The sequence below is a fragment of the Aquarana catesbeiana genome, linkage group LG02 (assembly GCF_042186555.1).
Source record: "Aquarana catesbeiana isolate 2022-GZ linkage group LG02, ASM4218655v1, whole genome shotgun sequence".
In the NCBI taxonomy this organism is placed as follows: Eukaryota; Metazoa; Chordata; class Amphibia; order Anura; family Ranidae; genus Aquarana; species Aquarana catesbeiana.
The window spans coordinates 641955341-641975308 of record NC_133325.1 but is presented as its reverse complement, the minus strand read 5'-3'; the positions used below and the strand labels follow the sequence as shown (position 1 = coordinate 641975308).

The following is a 19968-nucleotide window of genomic DNA, read 5'->3' as shown; positions in this document are numbered from 1 at the left end:
GGGTCCTGCATCCTCAATGAAAACTTCTCCTACAAGCTTTAACCAGAGACTGATAAAAGTCACAAGACTGCTATATACTGCAGATGAGAAAATGTATTTAGCAGTTTATATTTACTAAAACTATTGCATTTCCATGTTCTGTGTACTGTGGGAGACCAGATATAGTGAATCCAGGGTCCTGGGTATAGTGACACTTTAATGAGTCCAATGCTCAAGTATTTGCATCCATTTTATAAATATAATGCCTAAATTCAATCTGTGTAGAATACTACGGCGTAGAGGGAAACAATGTTTGTTGCCAGGGTTTCAATGTGGTATCTGTAAATTTTGGAAAGCCCTACCAATGTTTAGTTGAACTGTTGGGTTTGAATTCGGATTAGTCTTTGTGGAAAATCTAGAAAATTTCTGTCACTAAGCGATTTGTCAGAAAAACCTTAGGCCCCATTCACATCTGAGTGTTTTGTAGCTTGAAGCCTGAAGCCTGAAGCTACAAAACGCAAAAAATCCATTATTCTCTATGGAGATGGTTCACATCTCCACTCCAAGTCGCCTGAAGCTCAAACAAATTCTGGACCCTTTTTTGTCGCTCGAATCGGGCAGATTTGGGCGTTTTTGGAGCAGGAAGCAGATGACAAAATCTAAAAACATAGCAACAAATGATGAAACAGATGATAATTTTTCTTATTGGCTAATAAAATAAGAGTAAAAGCTCAAAAACGCCGGAAAGCGCTGCATGGTAACACGCAAATACGCCCGACAAAACATGTGACAAAACGCTCAAAAACGCTACGCTCGGGTGTGAATGGGGCCTTACTGTCTGCACAGTAGTAAGATAAGTCGGTAAGATTGGGGTAGTAAAATCCAGTTGGTTTTTCCCTGTTATATCAAAGATCACTATGGCGGTACACATATTGGGAGAGGCTTCTCTTAGCTAATGCCCCCTCCAAGGTCTTAAGTAGTTTTGGAAGAAGGCTCCTTTTTTTTTTATCTCAATAGGGAGGCCACCAGGGCCCAGTGCTTTACTATTAGATGCCTCTTTCCGTTACCAGGTCCTCAAGAGTAAATTGGGCATCCAGAGTTATTTTAGCTTTTTTCTGATCAAGAAGATAATGGAATCACCATCATTAGATGCAAACAAGACTGATTTATAACAATACAAAGTGTATTTGGGGCTACTGCCATCCATTTGGGTGGTTTCGGAGCAGCAGACTGTTGTGAAAAATATATATTTATTTGCCTCTAATTTTATATGTCAGTCCCATCACAAAAGCAGTATTGCCTTTTGGAAAAGTAAATGTTGACTATTTTTTTTCAGATGAAACACAAGATGAGCTGGACCAGTACATAAATCAACTACAGCAAAGTGTGGCTTCTACCACTCATTTGCCCCCTTTAGTGGCTAATTCATCAAATCAGTCTGCCTTCAGTGCCCTGCACTCCACCCGGGATATTCTCTCTATCATGGCCAAATCTAAAGGCCTTGAAGTTCCAAGTAAGTGATTCGAGTGGTGAGTGTTGTTCTAAAAATGGTCCAACAAAGGCGCATTCACATCCCAAGACAATCGTGATGATAACAAATAAATAAACAGACGGAGCAAACATACTTGCACTAAAATAGAGCTTTATCTTATTGCCTGGAAATTCTTCAGAATCATTTGATGTACTTCCCAAATTTTCTTGAGTTTTGGTGCTGGATGAGTAGTTTCATCAAATTCTTTGTTGTTTTCGAAGTGCAAATATTTCATTTTCAGGGAAAATTTTTACTCTGACATGACCGTGTCAAAGAATGGTGGCAAGTAATTTATTCATTGTCCAATACCATTTCTGCAGGGTTTCCCCACCACTCCCTGAAGTATTATTAGGTCCAGAAATTTCCAAATGTCATCTTTGGTCACTGGTTCCCACTTTCTACTTCTTGAAAACTTCCGATGCGTAGTAGCTTGTTGCTCTTGGTACCGGTTTGTCTCGGTTTTTCAATAACCTCATCGGTCAGAAATAGTTGTAGGTATGCCAAGGGGTTGTCATCTTCAACGTCCACTTTCATACCAGGTTCTCCAGTAAATGGGAATCTTGGGGGCGCTGCGTGATCTGTATCGCAGTCAATAGAGCACCAAGTCAGCACATCACTGAGCTCAGTCGCAGGATCGTCGCTGAAATCACTTTTTGTGTCTGATGACAAATTTCCCCACGAATCGCTATCACTCAATTCTGAAAAAGATTCTGTATCGCTATCGCTGTTTTCAAGCAGGTCATAAACCGCTTTTGATGTAGAAGCACGCTTTTTGGATGCCATGGATTCAGGCAGGGCACTGGACAAAGCACTGGGGACAAACTGAGGTCAAATGATTTGAAAAAGTAATGTAATCCAATAAGACTACAATGTATTGTGTGTGTTATGTTTTATACATTTTAAAATTGGCGTCGGTTCCACCCCTCTGCGTCGCAACGCTCGTAGGGAACGGAAGCCAGGACACACAGAGCATCGGGCAGAAGGTCCGGTCGCCGGACACAGCGCGAGTACATCGCAGGATCATGGGGACAAGGTAAGTAACTTCTTCCAGGTCCAGTGATGCAATCCCGAGTGTGGATCGGGGTTACCGCTAATGGTACTGAGATTTCACCCCGAGCCACACTCGGGAATACCGCCAAGGAGGTTAAATGATAAAGACAAAATAACAAGCAAAAATCCAGAAAAAACACATGATACAAATGTTATAAATTGAGTTGCAGTTCAGTGAGTAAAATAAGTATTTGATCCCCAAGCAAAACATGACTTAGTACTTGGTGGAGAAACCCTTGTTGGCAAGCACAGAGGTAAGACATTTCTTGTAGTTGGTTACCAGATTTGCACACATCTCAGGAGGGATTTTGGTCCACTCTTCTTTACAGATTTTCTCCATGGATCCTTAAGGTTTCTTGTCTGTCTCTTGGCAACTCGAAGTTTCAGCTCCCATCATAAATTTTCCTTAGGATTAAGGTCTAGAGACTAGGCCAGGCTAGGCCACTCCAGGACCTTAATGTGTTTCTTCTTGAGCCACTCTCTTGTTGCCTTGGCTTTATGTTTTGGGTCATTGTCATGCTGAAAGACCCATCCACAACCCATCTTCAGTGTTTTGGCTGAGGGAAGAAGGTTCTCATCCAAGATTTTACAATACATGGCCCCATTCATTGGCCCCTCAGTGTGGCAAAGTCGGCCTAAACCTTTAGCAGCGAAACAGCCCCAACGCATAATGTTTCCACCTCCGTGCTTGATTGTAGGCATGGTGTTCTTAGGGTCATAGTCAGCATTTTTCTTCCTCCAAACTTGGCGAGTCGAGTTATTGACAAAGAGCTCAATTTTAGTCTCATATGACCACAGCACTTTCTCCCAATCCCTCTCTGAATCATTTAGATGTTCATTGGCAAACTTCAGATGGGTCTGTATATGTGCCTTCTTGAGGAGGGGGACCTTGCAGGCGCTGCAGGATTTCAATCCATGGCGGAATATTGTGTTACCAATGGATTGTTTGGTGACTGTGGTCCCAACTGCCTTGAGATCATTCACAAGCTCCTCCGTGTAGTTCTGGACTGATCCCTCACTTTTACAATGATCATCCTTACCCCATGAGGCAAAATCCTGCATGGAGCTCCAGACCAAGGGCGATTGATGGTTATTTTGTATTTCTTCCATTTGCAAATAATCGCTCCAACAGTTGTCTCCTTCTCACCAAGCTTCTTGCTGATGGTCTTGTAACCCATTCCGGCCTTGTGCAGGTCTACAATCTTGTCCCTGACTTCCTTTGACAGCTCTTTGGTCTTGCCCATGATGGTGAGGTTTGAATGGAAGAAAGAGATTCTGTGGACAGGTGTCTTTTATACACATAATGAGTTGTCGTTAGGAGCACCTTCTTAAATTGACAGGACTTATCTGTGTACCACCTGAGCACATACTATAGCCAGTCTGTGGGAGCCAGAATTATTGTTGGTTGGTAGGGGATCAAATACTTATTTTACTCACTGAACTGCAACTAAATTTATAACATTTGTATGATGTGTTTTTTCTGGATTTTTGGTTGATATTCTGTCTCTATCATTTAAAATACACCTGTTATAAAAATGATAGACCCTTCATTTCTTTGTAAGTGAGAAAACTTACAAAATCTGCAGGGGATCAAATAATTATTTTCCCCTCTGTATAATAAATATGTGCATAAATTGATGGCGCAATATAAGTACCTGTAATAAATAAATACATAAGCTGAAACATTCTTTTTAAAGGAAACATATTGATTGGCATATATGGTCTGCCATTGCTGCATTCCTTTTTATAATCAGCTAATTGGCTGTTTCTGACTTCATTAATTTGAGTCACTGATCTGGAACAAGCTTGCAGAAAGGAAAGTTAGCAGAAGGTCTGATCTCCTGATCTGCTTATTTGTTCTGGACTGATGCCTTGGAAAGTATTGAGAGGGCATGTTAGCAATAGGGGCTTCCACATTTTCACATCCTTTCAGTACAGGTTTCCTTTAAGGCTCTGTTTCCACTAGTGCGACTTTTCATGCGACTTGGGACTGAAAAGTCGCATGACAAATTGTATCCCATGATTTCCAATGAGTACCGTTCATATCTGTGCGACTTCAAGTCGCAGCGACTTCAAAGTAGTCCCTGCACTACTTTGGTCCCACTTTGATGCGACTTGAGGTCCATAGATACAGGCATTGCTTCAAATCGCGGTAAAAAGTCGCGGTAAAATCGCGGTTAAAAATCGCGGCAAAATCGCGCGACTTTGGGGACGCACTAGTGGAAACATAGCCTAAAGCCCAATTTGTCATTAAAAAATATTGTTAGCTTTGAGATAAAAAAAAAAATATTGTTAGCAATAAGGCTATGTTTCCACTAGTGCGTCCCCAAAGTCGCGCGATTTTGCCACGATTTTTTACCGCGACTTTTTACCGCGATTTGAAGCAATGCCTGTATCTATGGACCTCAAGTCGCATCAAAGTGGGACCAAAGTAGTGCAGGGACTACTTTGAAGTCGCTGCGACTTGAAGTCGCACAGATATGAACGGTACTCATTGGAAATCATGGGATACAATTTGTCATACGACTTTTCAGTCCCAAGTCGCATGAAAAGTCGCACTAGTGGAAACAGAGCCTAAACAGAGAGTGCATGATAATAGTAAGCTTTACATTTCCTACAGCTCAAAATTCAAAGCTAGTCATAAGGCCGCTGTTTTGATTTGTATGAGAGGAGTTTGTACTGAGATCCAACGCACCCTCCTCATATTGTCACAAGTACAGTGTGCAAATGAGCAGAGAGTGTGAGCATTGTAGCAGTAACATGGTAGCAGTCATGGTAAACTTAGAGAGACCACTTCTCTCATGCATAGTACAGTGGTCTTTACCTGCAGCATTGAGACTGGCACAGAGTTTTCCATTGGGATGAGGGAGCATTACAACAAACAAAATCCATGGATTTTTTCCAACGGATGTTGGCTCAAACTTGTCTTGCATACACACGGTCACACAAAGTTGTCGGAAAATCCGATCGTTCTAAACGCGGCGACGTAAAACACGTACGTTGGGACTATAAACGGGTTAGTAGCCAACAGCTTTCGTCTCTTAATTTATTCTGAGCATGCGTGGCACTTTGTGCGTCGGATTTGTGTACACACGATCGGAATTTCCGACAACAGATTTTGTTGTCGGAAAATTTTATAGCAAGCTCTCAAACTTTGTGTGTCGGAAATTCCGATGGAAAATGTGTGATGGAGCCTACACACGGTCGGAATTTCCGACAACAAGGTCCTATCACACATTTTCCTTTGGAAAATCCGACCGTGTGTACGGGGCATAGGATGTTTTCATTTATCATCAGTTTGTGGCTTACAGTTTTTTAAAAGTACAGTAGAGCTTTAGACTACATTCACACCAGCGATACCTGCTGCGACTCTCAGCAGCTGTTCACTGTAATGCGACTGCAGGTATTTGCGGCTGTCCATACAGCCAGTGATTACCTGCGGTGATTCTGCTGGATGCACTTTGTATGTGCACCTAGCCGCTGAAAGCCACAGCAGGAATCAGAAGATTCCTGCCGCTACAATTTACACTGGCCCTAATCGCCAGTGTGAATGTAGTAATAGACCTCATTCACACCATACGCGCAGACAAACTGATGGAAAAAATGCGCAGATTTCACTTGCAGAGACTCAAGTTTACATCAGTTTTCATACGAGTTTCAATTAGTTTTATACACGTTGCAGATGTAAAACCAGTGGTGTGAACAGGGCACATAAAAAACAATTATTTTCGTTGTGCCCTTACAGAACAACTCACATCTCTGCACACTGGTGTGAATAAGGCTTAGGCTAGGTTCACACTGCTGCAGTGCGAATTTACCGCGATTTTACCGCGAATTCACCGCGAATTTACCGCGATTTTACCGCGATTTTACCGCGAATTTCAGGAGTTGGATATAGCTGCGATTGATAGTCTAGCCAATGGAATCATAATGTAAAAAAAAAAAGGGTCTTAACTTCCTGTGTACTTCCTGGTTTTTGTGGAGAGTAGTGTGGTGGAATTCGCACATATGTGAACCAATCAATGCGATTCAAGAACGATTTACATTGATGTCTATGGAGACTAAATTCGCAACGCAACGCAGTAAACTCGCACAGGATCTTTTTTTCACGCAGGTTATATTCGCAACGCGTCGATGTGAACGGCACTAATGTTAATCTATGTAATTTAAATGACTTGCGAATTTGAGCGATCGCAACGGCTCAAATTCGCAATAGAATTCGCAGCAGTGTGAACCTAGCCTGAAAAGGATAGTTCACCTTTACAAAAAACCTGCCTATGCAGGTAAGGGAAGCTTGTAGATTAAAACAAACTGTGCAGCTCTGACTATAAATGAATAATACCCTTGCTATAGGTGTGGGTCATTTACATACCTTATGGAGACTGACTGGAATACTCCCAGGACGTTGCTAAGTGAGGCCTAGTCGTCACTGCTCACCTCCACCATCACAGGAGTGAGCTCTTTCTCTGATTCAAACCCTCTCACATACTCTTTCTCTCCCCTGATGCAGTAGCTTTGAGCTCAGCATTTGAGAGCTCATTCCTGTGATGGTGGAGGATGACTAGGCCTCACTTAGCAATGTCCTGAGAGTACCTAGCAACATTCTGGGAGTATTCCCGTCAAGTTTCATAAGGTATATAAGGCAAGGGCTTTATTCAACTTTAGTCAACGCTGCACCCTTTGTTTTTATCTATAGATGCCCCTTATCTGCATAGGCAGATTTGTGATAAAGGTGAACTATCCCTTTAAAGGTCTTATGTCTGAAACAGTAAGGGCTCATTTACACTTGCTTCAGCTTCAATACACACTTCGGTGATGCTCTTTTGAAGCTTGTTAGATGCCCTGTGTGTGTGTGTCGATATCTCATGCCTGCAATTTCTCCAAAACAAAGGGAAGCTAAAACAGAATTAAAGCCTCTCAAAATCTGCAGGTACCTCAAGCGAGCTTTGTCATAGAATTCTATGGAGGCTTTGAAGCCCCACTAAAGCGACATGGGGTATAATTTTTTAAGCAAAGCCAAAACAAAGCAAAGCAAAAGCAAGGTGTAAACAGGACTGTAAGCTAACCGTTTTATTTAGTGACAGGAGCTTTGACTGGCGTTCAGAGAGCTTTAACAAAGCCTGTCCGAAGCCTTGTTTTGAAGCAAGTGTAAACTAGCCCTTAATTCAGATTTAGCTTCACTTTGTTTAGGAGAAATTTGCAGGTATGAGATATACACACACACACAGGGCATCTACCAAGCTTCAACAAAAGAGCATCACTGAAGCGTCACTAAAGCTTCACCGAAGCACCACCGAAACTTCATTGGAGCACCACCGAAGCATCAAAAACACAGCATAAAAACGTGTTGAAGCCGTAAACACTTTAATGTGTGTTGAAGCCAAAGCAAGTGTAAATGAGCCCTAACTGTTTCTCAAAACAGTTACATTCAAGGCATGCCATAAATGTGAATTGTCAGTTGATTGTCCTCCCAACCAAACTGTAAAATGGCCGGTGCCATAACGATCACATGTGCATATGGCAACTGCAGATCAAACAAGATTGCAGTTTCCTTCACTGTAAAGGAGAATGATGGGAGGAATCTGATTGAGGAAGAGTGAAAGATCTTTTATTATACACTGGCAAATAGGGTTGAGGCTCAGTTCACACTGGTGTGACATGGGATTCGACTTCTGAGACGCCAGCTCGGATGACGGGAAATTCAATGTTTCCCTATGAGAACTGTCTTAACTGATACTACACATGTCTGTCCGACTTTAGAAAAGGTTCCTTCAGTACTTTGGTCCTACTTTGATACAACTTCAATGCCACAAAGTGTAAAAAGTCGCATCAAAATCATATCAAAGTCGACCTTCAAAGTTGCACTGAAAGTCGTGCGACTTTGGAGTCAGACTAGTGTGAACTGAGCTTAATAAAGAGGGACAACATTTTTGAAATGTTCATAGCAGTATCAAAAATTGTTGATAAATAGGCACCATTTACTAAGATACTAATTATGTATCATTTATGTATTGTTTTTATTGTATGACAATACCAACCTGTATAATGATTTCATCATTTCAGACTCTTCTTTGTTCCTGCCTGCTAAAAATCTGAGCGGTCACCGACGCTCTTTAAATCTTTTAGAAGTTCCCCAAATGCACAAACCTCAGGTAAGTTCAGTTGTGTTTGCCAGACTGTTAACCGGACAACACCTCCACTGGGGGCTTCCTACTGTCATTCCCATACAGAATGCACAATTTAAAAAAAAGTCACAATGCACAGGCTTCTGAACACTCGTAATAAATCTGTAGGGTACTTTCAGGATTCTGGTTGCAGTGGTTTACAGGGATTAAGGTCATTTGAGGGTATATTTCTTATTTTAGTATACTTGCAGCTTTTCCTGTATAGCTTTACTAATTCGCTGCTTCTTCTTGACAGTCCAAAAGAAACAGACAATATGCACATACTGTAGCATATCTGGGCTTGGAGATACTAACAGATCAGCAACAGATCTATCACATTAAAACGCTTTGATGTGTTTCACCCATACAGAGCTTAATCATCAGGCAGCCTTATGATTAAATTGTATGGGCGAAACACGTCAAGGTTCTTAATGTCGTATATGCCTGGACATACTGGGGTTGATTTACTAAAACTGAAAAGTGCAAAATCTGGTGCAGTTCTGCATAGAAACCTATCAGCTTCCAGGTTTTTTTTTGTCAAAGCTTAATTGAACAAGCTAAAGTTAGAAGCTGATTGGCTACTATGCACAACTGCACCTAATTCTGAGTGTTCCAGTTTTAGTAAATCTTCCCCAAAGTGTGTGCTCTGTTTCTTTAGGAGTGTCAACTGATGAACAGGCAAGTGATAGACCATGAACCATTGCTGGCTTGGAGGTGAGTTTGTCTCCCTTGTAACAGAAGATTTAGTTGCATGTAATAACCCTGGTACTCCTGCAATTACCTTAAAATGTACTAATCAACTTGTTTGCCCATAAATAATTTAACGCTCACTAACTTAGTTTTCTTCCAAAGTCTTCAAGCTATAGGGTGTATTTGCTAAAGTATGAAGTCAGTAAAAAGTCTAGTACAGTGCAGTAAAGTGAACACAGGCATGCAATTATGTGTTGGGAAAAAACAGAGAACCTCTTAATGCGGATTTGAGTGTTTGCACAGGCAAATGATTGAAAATATCTGTTTTACGCAGTACATTTTTTACTAAAAGAATTAGCAAGAGTTGTAGTTCAGCATTCTTTTTTTGTATCTGAAAGGGGGCTATGATATATATATATTACATTGAATTTTAATGTATTTTTTGAATTAGTGAGATGTCTGTATGTTGAATTAAAAAAGAAAAAAAATGCAGAACCCCTTATAATGCGATCTTCTCACTTCTGCAGCGGAGTGTGCCTCTGTACAAGGGTGGGCAGATATTATAAAATTCATTGTGATACCCATCTAGACTATCAGCATGCAAGTATAGCTGGTTGGAGTTTAGTTAATTAAAACAGTGGTTATCAACCTCAGTCCTTGAGTACCCCCCCAACCATCCATGTTTTCAGGTTTTTCTTTACTGTGCACAGCTGCTTTAAATCAATATCAATGACATGGTATTGATAAGAGCTCTTTTATCTAAGGGAAGTGCACAAAACATGGCCCGTTGGGGGTACTTGAAGACTCAGGTTGAGAACCACTACAATAAACAACACATAAACTAAGATCAATATGCTTACACAGTTTACTGTTTGATTTCTTTACAGAATAAAGAACCCGAGCTAAACTTACCCAGGGATTCGCATGGTAATGTCGACTGTCAGAAATTGGTGGAACAACTTAAAGATTGCCCTACCCTTCAGGATCAGGCAGATATACTGTACATACTCTATGTCATAAAGTAAGTTACAACACACTGCCATTTCAATTGTAGATTTTCCCCTATATGTCATGACTGACCAAGCAATGGATGCTGTACTTATTGTACCTTTCTGTTAATCTATAATAAAAATTATTGAAAAAGAATTTGTAGATTTTATGAGATTAGTTGTTTAGCCAGGTGCTAAATGTTACAAAGGAAAGAGAAAATAGTATTGGTTGGAAGCCTTAGATCGGGGGGTCAGTGACCAGTAGATCGCGGACAGGTGATTGTTAGATCTCCGACTGTGCTTGACGACCCGCTAATTCCAGAGCATTAGAGTGCAATGCAGAGGGACTACTTGTAAAGTTGGAGCTGTAGTAGGGAGCAAAAGCCACAAAAGCTGATGCCTCCTCTGTAGTGCTGGCTCCTGTCCCCTGCGGAGTGATACCAACTGCACCCCACCTCTTATGCTGGTCTCCAGATTGGTGCCAGCAGCAGCAAAGATCTTCAGGTCAATGTGAAGAAATACACTGGGAATAATAGTATAGGGCTGCTTTCACACCAATGCAGATTCACTGCGCTGCACCCACAGTGCAGGTAAACCACAGCACATCATTGTGAAAGCTGCCTTATAGGGGGCTCAGAACAGTAAGTAAGTAAGGTAAGGGTTCATTTACATTTGCAGTTTTGGGGGGTGGTAAAACTCCATAATAAGATGTGTTTTTATCACATTCGCCCCAACCGCACAACCTTTAGCTACAGTGGCCAAGGTTGTGCATATGCTACAGCAACAGCAGGAGTTATACACCCTGTCATGGTTGGTGGGTGTAGCAGCTGCCAAGCATTAAACCCCTTCCAGTGAATGAGGCCCCCCAACTTCATGTGTGAAGGAGCCCTAAGGGTGCCGCTGCCAAATGCAATGAAGGGCTCATTCACAAGTGCAGGTAGCACTGCTGCTCCTCTGAAAAGTGATCCGAGTGTTTTTGACAGGTGGCGAGGAGGAGATATATTGCCTTCTCACCACCCAATTTAAACTCCTGATTGCCATGCAATGCACGCAAATGTGACTCAGTAGTACAGCAATTAGAGGTTTAAACAGGTGTAAGGAGGGGACACTGGGTGACTGTGTGGCCGGTGATCCTTGACTTCTCCCACATTGTTCAGGTAGATCTCCACCACTTTAAGGTTGCCTACCCCTGCCTTAGATTCTTCCAAGAGATTTTACTTATAAATGTGAGTGTGAGCTCAGAAATTATGAGGGTTGCTAATATACAAACTAGATGACACCCAAGAAAATGCTATCTTCATTTCCTCAGTACAGTCTTTGGTCAGAAGTCTGAAAATACATTGTAATTTTAGCATTATACTTAGTTGATGGATTATTATGTAATTAGCTTTCATTCATTCATTTAGCAAGGATGCTGATTTCACTATCTGTCATATAGCAAAAATGAGGACCTACAAATTTATCATGAAAATATGGTTCAGCAAGTTTTTAACAAAGTGGCCTAGTTGAGACAGAGACAAGCACCTGCTATGGCAGCTTTTTTTTTAGATTTGGAAAGAGTAAGTAAGGATTAAAACCCCCGCCAACTTTTTATTGCTGTCTGTGTCCTTTTGGAAAGATTCGCCCCTCTGTTTTTGTGGTCACCATTGCCAGTGGGACAGTGATAGAAAAGTAAAAATGTTACAAGAACAAAAAGTGAGGGTAGTCTTCTAGTGGGAACACCTGTTCCAGTAACATCTGCTGTAATTTGGGTACAGACAGGTCAAAATTTGCCCAGCTTAACAGGGACCAGCTGAATTTAGATCTTTGTGTAGTCTTTTCTGTTCGACAGAAGTCAATTGGTAGATTGACTTCTGTCTAACAGCCATGCTGAAAAACTCAAATTCGATCAGCTGCTGCAGCCAATTGGCTGCAGTGCTGATCAGTGTATCCTGACAACGGAGGAGTCCCGCTGTCAGAATACAATCACACAGCCGAGAGGATTCCTTCTTTTACCTCGCGTGTATGGATGGGGGCATCTGTTAATTTTTATCCTGGCTGAATGAAAAGAAAAAAAAAATCTGTGTATACCAAGCTTTAGAATAGAATTCCCCTGACATAGTAGGGAGTTTCTTTTACTTCATGTTACATCTTCAGGACAGAAAGTTAAGGGGCATCTCCCCAACTGGCCACAGACCACAAACCATAAACTGACAAGGGTGTAACCCTTGCCTGTTCTATCCAAGACTAAAATAAAATGTTTTAGCTATACATACACTTTAAAGCGATATTAAAGTAGGAAAAAAAAACTTTCCCCCTGCAAGGTAATGGCATAATGTACTAGTAGGCATCGCATACAAGCACATTAGTAGAGAATTACCTTAAAACAAAGCCCTCGAGGGGCATGCTGTCACTGCTGAGAGGGCTGCCATCTTCATCCAGTCTTCCTTCCAGGTTCGTGGGTTCCGTCTACTTCAATGGCCAAACCACAATGATGTCATTCCCGCACATGTACACGGGAACCACAGTCGCGTCGGCGCACTTTGAAGGGACAACATGCCATCCCTTCAGAGCACAGTGCACATGTGCTGGTGACGTCACCAACTGCAGAGGTAGTGAATATCTCCTAAACGGTGCAAGTTTAGGAGATATTCCTTGTACTTAATAGCTTATAATAAAGCTTACCTGTAGGTACAAGTGAGCAACCAGTGTTTACTCTCGCTTTAAGGTCTGGTTCACACACACATGCAGTTTGCATATTCCAGGTGCATTTTGCGTTTTTCAATACACATTTTTAATCCATTAAAGATTATAGAACCAAAAACCAGAAAAAAAACCCTGGCCCTTTCCATAAAATGCACACGTATACGTACCCGTATTTATCGGCGTATAACACGCACAGGCGTATAATACGCACATTCATTTTAAAAGGGAAGTTTCAGGAAAAAAACATAAATTATAAATAAGAAACTTTGAAGCAAAATAAGGGTCAGTGCCCATCTGCAGCCTCACCATTGCCATCAATGCTGCCTGATCAGTGCCCATCTGTGACCTCACAAGTGCCATCAATGCAGCCTCATCAGTGCACATCAATGCAGCCTCACTGTTGACATCAATGCAGCAGCCTCACCATTGTCTCAATGCAGCAGCCTTTACCATTGCCATCAGTTCAGTCTGATTGATGCCCATCTGCAGCCTAGAGGGGACAGGGAGGGGGGCGGGACGAGCGCCGACAGATTACATACAGTGAGAATCTCCTATTATAGACAGAACAGTGGTCCAATGGCTTCCCAGGAGACAGGACTTCCTATTACAGAGGCCGCCAAGTAGACAGGGGATTTTCACTGTATGTAATTTGACGGCACTCGTCCCGCCCCCCTCCCTGTCCCCTCCGAGGCAGCTAAAATTGAAGTATTGGCGTATAACATGCACACGCTATTTGCACCCGATTTTCAGGGTGAAAAAGTGCGTGTTATACACCAATAAATACAGTATTCAGAACCTTAAAGGTGCTTTCTGTGTGCTTCAAGTAGCATGTCACCTATTTTTATTTCACAATTCCTTACATACTCCAGCCCATCAAATTTCATTATCCATTGTTATTCTTACATACTCCAACCCATCGGTTTTCATTATTCATTGTTATCTACATTCTAAAAAAACATTGAGGGATTTGTTTTTAGCAAGGAGCAGCAGTGCAAATAAGCAATAATGCATTTTTTTTAGTAGTGTTTGTAGAATGTTGGTTAAAACACATAGTACACCTATAATAGTAGACTGTTTTAATTCCATACAGAGGACTAGACTGGGATACCAATCTGAATGGACAATGTGGAGTCACCCTGCACTGCCTATTGAGTGAGCTATACAGCAAAGCCGGACTTAACCGAGAGTGGGGTCTGATCCGTTACATCTCTGGGCTGCTGAAAAAAAGAGTGGAAGTGCTTGCTGAGGTATATCAGAACATTGTTATTTTATTACTACTATATGACTTCTCCAAACATTACCAAATCAGATTCTGTAGTTGTAAAGATAATATAACAGCCACTTTCCTTCCCACTAGGCATGCACTGATATCCTGTCACACCAAAAGCAGCTAACAGTGGGTCTTCCCCCTGAACCTCGTGAAAAGACCATTACATCGTAAGTGATAAATAGAATTTCACAAAATTTGTTTAAATCAACTTTTTTTTTTAATTTTCCACAACCACAGTGTACAATTTGTAAAAAAAAAAAAAAAAAAAAAGTACACAAGGAATACAGTGAAGCTAAAGCTCCGTACACACAATCGGACGTTCCGAAGGGAAATGTTCGATGACAGACTGTTGGCGGACAATCCGACCGTGTGTACGCTCCATCGGACAATTGTTGTCGGACTTTCCGCCAACAAATGTTGACTAGCATGTTTTCAAATTTTCCGCCAACAAATGTGTGTTGTCGGATTTTCCGATCGTATGTACGCAAGTCCGTCGGACAAAAGTCCAAAGTACAAACACGAATGCTCGGAAGCAGAAGCGGTCATTCTTCTAAACTAGCGTTTGTAATGGAGAATTAACATTCATGACGTGGCAAATTATGAAATCTCCAAATGCAGCGCACAATTCTCTTCTTCTTTAATGGGATAATAATGAAGCTGCTTTGCTGGTGATACTGATGGAGTTATTGCAAACACGTTTTCAAAGGCTTTTTTTTTCTAGTGATATCAAGAATAATATTATTATGCTTTTTTCTTTTTTTATTTGTGCAAGTTACCACAACACCATTATCCTGCAGTTTTTAAGATCAAAGATACAACTATGTTGGTGTCCCTTGTTAATTTTACATTGTATTTTTTAAAATGTAACTGCCTACTCCCAAACTGTCATTTGAAGTAAAACACATAGCCAAGTATTATTCTCCACAATTTTTTTATTGTGCATTAAAAAAAGAAAACAAATAAAATTAGTAATGCGATCTGCCAATAGAACTTAACCAAAAAGTGCATTCTATGCATCCAAAAATATAGAAAATATACCAAATCAAATCTTTATTCAACCAAAAAAATAATGTCAAAGCAATAACTCCAAAGCCAATAATAAATAACACGTTATCTCCTCCGATTCCGCAACATGTCTGGTTGACGAACGGACGTTCAGAAACAAACTATAAAGCACGAAATGAAAAACATGAAAAGAAAAGCGCAAATCGACACTCAGTAAACTTCTACTAACACGAAATTAGCAGAAAGAGCCCAAAGGTTGGCGCTAAAGAGCTGAAAAACCACGTAGTACGTCACTACGTTCGTAATTGTTGGCCATCATTTGTGTGACCGTGTGTATGCAAGACAAGTTTGAGCCAACACCCTTCGGAAAAAATTCCACGGTTTTGTTGGCCAACAATCCGATCGTGTGTACAAGGCATAACAGTCACAAATACATTTGACAATCAGCATAGCACAGGTCAGATTAGTTAACAAATGACAATACTCCAGTAACATGCATGCATCCCATGACCCAATGTACATTGACAATACAAATAACTCAACACTTCCCACGACCCAGTTGCCAGTGCCTTTTGGCAGTGGGTGAAGAGCCTCAATAAAGAATCTCAGGATAGCTGCCATCTGAATCTGATTGGACTAATGCCCTGTACACACGATAGGATTTTCCGACAACAAAATCCATGGGATTTTTTCCGACGGGTGTTGGCTCAAACTTGTCTTGCATACACATGGTCACACAAAGTTGGTCGTAAATTCCAAATGCCAAGAACGCGGTGACGTACAACACATACGACGAGCCGAGAAAAATGAAGTTCAGTAGCCAGTGCGGCTCTTCTGCTTGATTCCAAGCATGCGTGGCACTTTGTGCGTCGGAATTGTGTACACACACTCGGAATTTCCGACAACAGATTTTTTTGTCGGAAAATTTGAGAACCAGATCTCAAATTTTTGTGTGATGGAAATTCCTATGGAAAAATTGTGATGCAGCCTACACACGGTCATAATTTCCAACAACAAGGTCCTATCACACATTTTCCATCGAAAAATCTTATCGTGTGTACGGGGCAATAGAGTGGAATTTCACTTGGTAATTTATGATCTCTATAGACACCCTAAATCAAAATTCAACAATTATTTTACGCACTATCTGCCAGAAATATCCATTGCGAGCTAGATGCATTCATATTGGATGAATATGTGTGCTTTTAACTCGGACGTACATAACATCCATTGCAGAGGGATCTACAAACAAACAATTCCCAGTCTGGTGAATGCCCACTAATTTCAATCGGCAACTGTCAAAAACTTCCTCCAGTTACTGTTGTTTCCCTTGAGATAAATCATATCTCACAGGGGTTCATTTACTAAAACTAGAGAGTGCATAATCTGGTGCAGCTCTGCATAGAAACCAATCAGCTTCCAGGTTATATTGTGAAAGTTTAATTGAACAAGCTGACGTAATGCCCCGTACACACGATCCAAAATTGGACGACAGATCGTCCAACTTTTTTTGCTTACTAGTCGCAAGTTGAAATTGAAGAGGTTACTAAAGTGACGAAAATTCTCATATGACAGATTAAAAATTCAGAAGTGATGTCATGTGTTGTAGTTTATTTGTATTGTATTTTCTGACAAAATCGTACAATCTGGTATTGTACAAGTAAGATTCTCGTGCTTATCCCATCAGATAATTTTGTATGGACTGTCGTGATCGGCTCTCGAAAGCTGTGTACTAACATTCACATTATCGTACGATCGCTTCAAAAGTGGTATTTTATATCTGATTTTCGGATCCTGTGTACCGGGGGCACTAGATGCTGATTGACTATCATGCAGAGCTGCACAGATTCTGAGCGCACCAGTTTTATTAAATCTCCCCCTCCTTGTCTGGTAGCTCCCATTTTCCACTGCATATTGTCGGCTCTCTTCTTCCCATTTCTCTCTAAAGAGACATAAACCTGCAAAGCCTAATAAATTATCGTGTTTTGCCAACACGTCCAAATTACTTTATGTAAAATAAAGGGAGTCGAGGTACATGTCTGAAATAGCTATTTACAGAACCACAATACAGCTGTTACAGCCTTGTGTATCTGTGCGATACTTTACATTTATGTAGTTATAAAAGTATAGCCTTCAGTTCCTGCTTGAAGGATTTTCACTGTCAGTAAGAAAGTATATTAAAGCACTTGTTAACCCCCCCCCCCCCCCCAAAAAAAAAAAAAAAGATTGATCCTGTTCCCTTAAAGCATGTTACACAGCGCAGTGCTTGTGCTGTGTCATTTGGCTCCCTGTATCACCTAAAAAACCTGGCTGATCCTGCCTGGCTATACCCTCCCCTCTTTAAATTGACCACGGTTTATCATGGCGGCTGAGCCCTGACACCGTGGTCAGTTTACGTGCGTCCATCATCCGCAGCCCTGCTCTGTCCTCCTCTGTGCTCTCTCCCCCTCTCCCTCCCTGCCTGTCTGCTCGTGTCAGTGCCCACCCCCTTCACTCCTGCTGCTCAAATAACTTTTCATATCCTATATAATCCTCGCTGTGTCTTAATGATAGGTGCTCCTGTCTGTGTGATTTATAAATAAAATGGCTCCTTTACCGTATTTCAGAGCGGCTCCCCGCGATCACGTGACTGGCCAGCTCGCTCCTTCTTGCATCCCGACTGACGTCAGCGGGGGACTCTCGGCCCCGCCGCTGCAGCTGTCAGCTGGGCAGAGGAGAGAACCGGCCAGTCACATGATCACCTGAATCGCTTTGAAAAACGGTAAAGGAGGCTTTTTTTTTTTTTTAATAAAAAAACACAGACAGGAGCACTTGTCATTAGGAAACAGAAAGGATTATATGAAGTAGTGAAAGTGGGTTAACAACCACTTTAAGTTACATAGTAGGTAAGGTTTAATAAAGACAACAGTCCATCCTGTTCAACCTGTGTATTACTTGAGTAATAATCATTTCCCACATCCCTGTATATAGTGTGCAGGAATATTTTAAATTCCGTTTGTAATAGACATCACACACCAGTAAAATATAAGGGTGCGATCAGGGAGAAAAAAATGGAGGTTTTGTGCAAGTATTTTATCATTTGAGTTGTGTAATAAAAGAAGAAATGATTAGCTCAATAATACATTGGAAATGTAAATTGTATAAAGCTAAAGTATGGTGTTGAGAAGGAAAGTGTCTTGGAAACATGCGTATGTTACTTTTTCCCACATAGGCCTTTACCTCCAGAAGAGCTGGCTGCCTTGATTTACGAAGCTAGTGGACAGGATATCAGTATTGCTGTACTCACACAGGTAGGACATCATGGGAGAGTTCCCCGTGCTGGGAAAGCAATGTACCCCATTATACAATCGTCCGCGAGGTGTCTTTGGTGGTATGTGATATGCCATATGCAGCACTACCTGGCTCCAACAACTTTGATCTAAAAATCAGAAGAAGCTGGGAAGAAAAATCTTGGGGGAAAAGTGACTGAATAAAATCAGATGCAGTGTTCAACTAAAAATAATACCATGAAAATGTATTGAAAACAAGGGTAATTTTGAACTGAGAAAGTAATGAGCATACATATATGGTATAAAAACACTCACAGTATTAAAACAATAGAAGGAAGATTTTGCTTGTTTGCTGCTGATTTAGGCTTGACATACATGTTAAGTTTCTCTAGTTAACCTCCACAGGCTGAATAAGAGAAACAGCATGGATGGGGGAATCTCCCCTGCTGGCTACTGTATTCTGACAGCCACCGTTCCCTTGGCTGTCAGAATACAGTAGCCAGCAGGGAAGATTGGCCCAGCTTGGATCAATGTAAGTATGTATGTGGCCTGAATCTGGAAATTACTGTAGTCGGCACCACTTCTACAGTGATTGCTGCTAGCTTCCGGGTCCCGTGTCAAGTAGCTGCCCTGCTGCTAATTAAACATAGGGGGTTACTCACTCGGCACATGTGCCACTCAAGGATTCAAAAGAAAAGTCAGCAGGTAAAGAATAATATCCAAAACTAAAAGCAAAATTTCTTCAGAAGATTGGGAGAGGAATAAAAAGCGGGATAAAATGCCATGCAGGAGATTGGTACAAATGTAATATTTAATAGGAAAAAAGGATGCAGTTTTAAAGTGATCAAAGTAATTCTGCTGCATATACTCTATATACATCTGTACAGTTGCAAGAAGCCCATGTACAATATATATGTAAAGCGCTGCGTAAATTGTCAGTGCTGTATACTGCAGGTACCTATAGTAATAATAATATGTATTCTTTTGGATACAGTAAGTGGTCATGCTCAATGACCACCTCTTCAGGGTGGTTTGAATGATCTTGCACAGTGCAGTTGTTTGTTCTGGGTATGAAGTGGAATTCAGATTTTTGATTCCCCCCAAAAAATTGGAGATAAGGTCAACAGAGTTGCCCCATATTTGAAATAGATACTTAGGAATCATTTCTAAAATAGTGGGTATTTGTTTGTCATTTAGAAATAAGCAAGATGGTGATTTATTTTACTAAATGACTAATTACTACCTCTTCTGACCTTACCTATCATTTTTTGGGTGGGCTCAAAAAATCTTTACTGCAATAACTAAAAGATTGCACCCTACATGAAAAAGAATAACT

At 41.1% G+C, this 19968-nt stretch overlaps 1 protein-coding gene across 4 annotated transcripts in view; it reads left to right on the top strand.

The window, feature by feature from the left end:
• PHKA2 (phosphorylase kinase regulatory subunit alpha 2) overlaps window positions 1–19968 on the top strand; it is a 143668-nt gene that overhangs the window by 90076 nt on the left and 33624 nt on the right. For all 4 annotated transcript variants that reach the window (XM_073616456.1, XM_073616455.1, XM_073616453.1 and 1 more), the window contains exons 20-25: window positions 1316–1492; window positions 8624–8712; window positions 10302–10435; window positions 14179–14335; window positions 14446–14525; window positions 18575–18653. In XM_073616456.1, the coding sequence (XP_073472557.1) occupies window positions 1316–1492; window positions 8624–8712; window positions 10302–10435; window positions 14179–14335; window positions 14446–14525; window positions 18575–18653 (716 nt within the window). The remainder of the gene's footprint in view (window positions 1–1315; window positions 1493–8623; window positions 8713–10301; window positions 10436–14178; window positions 14336–14445; window positions 14526–18574; window positions 18654–19968) is intronic.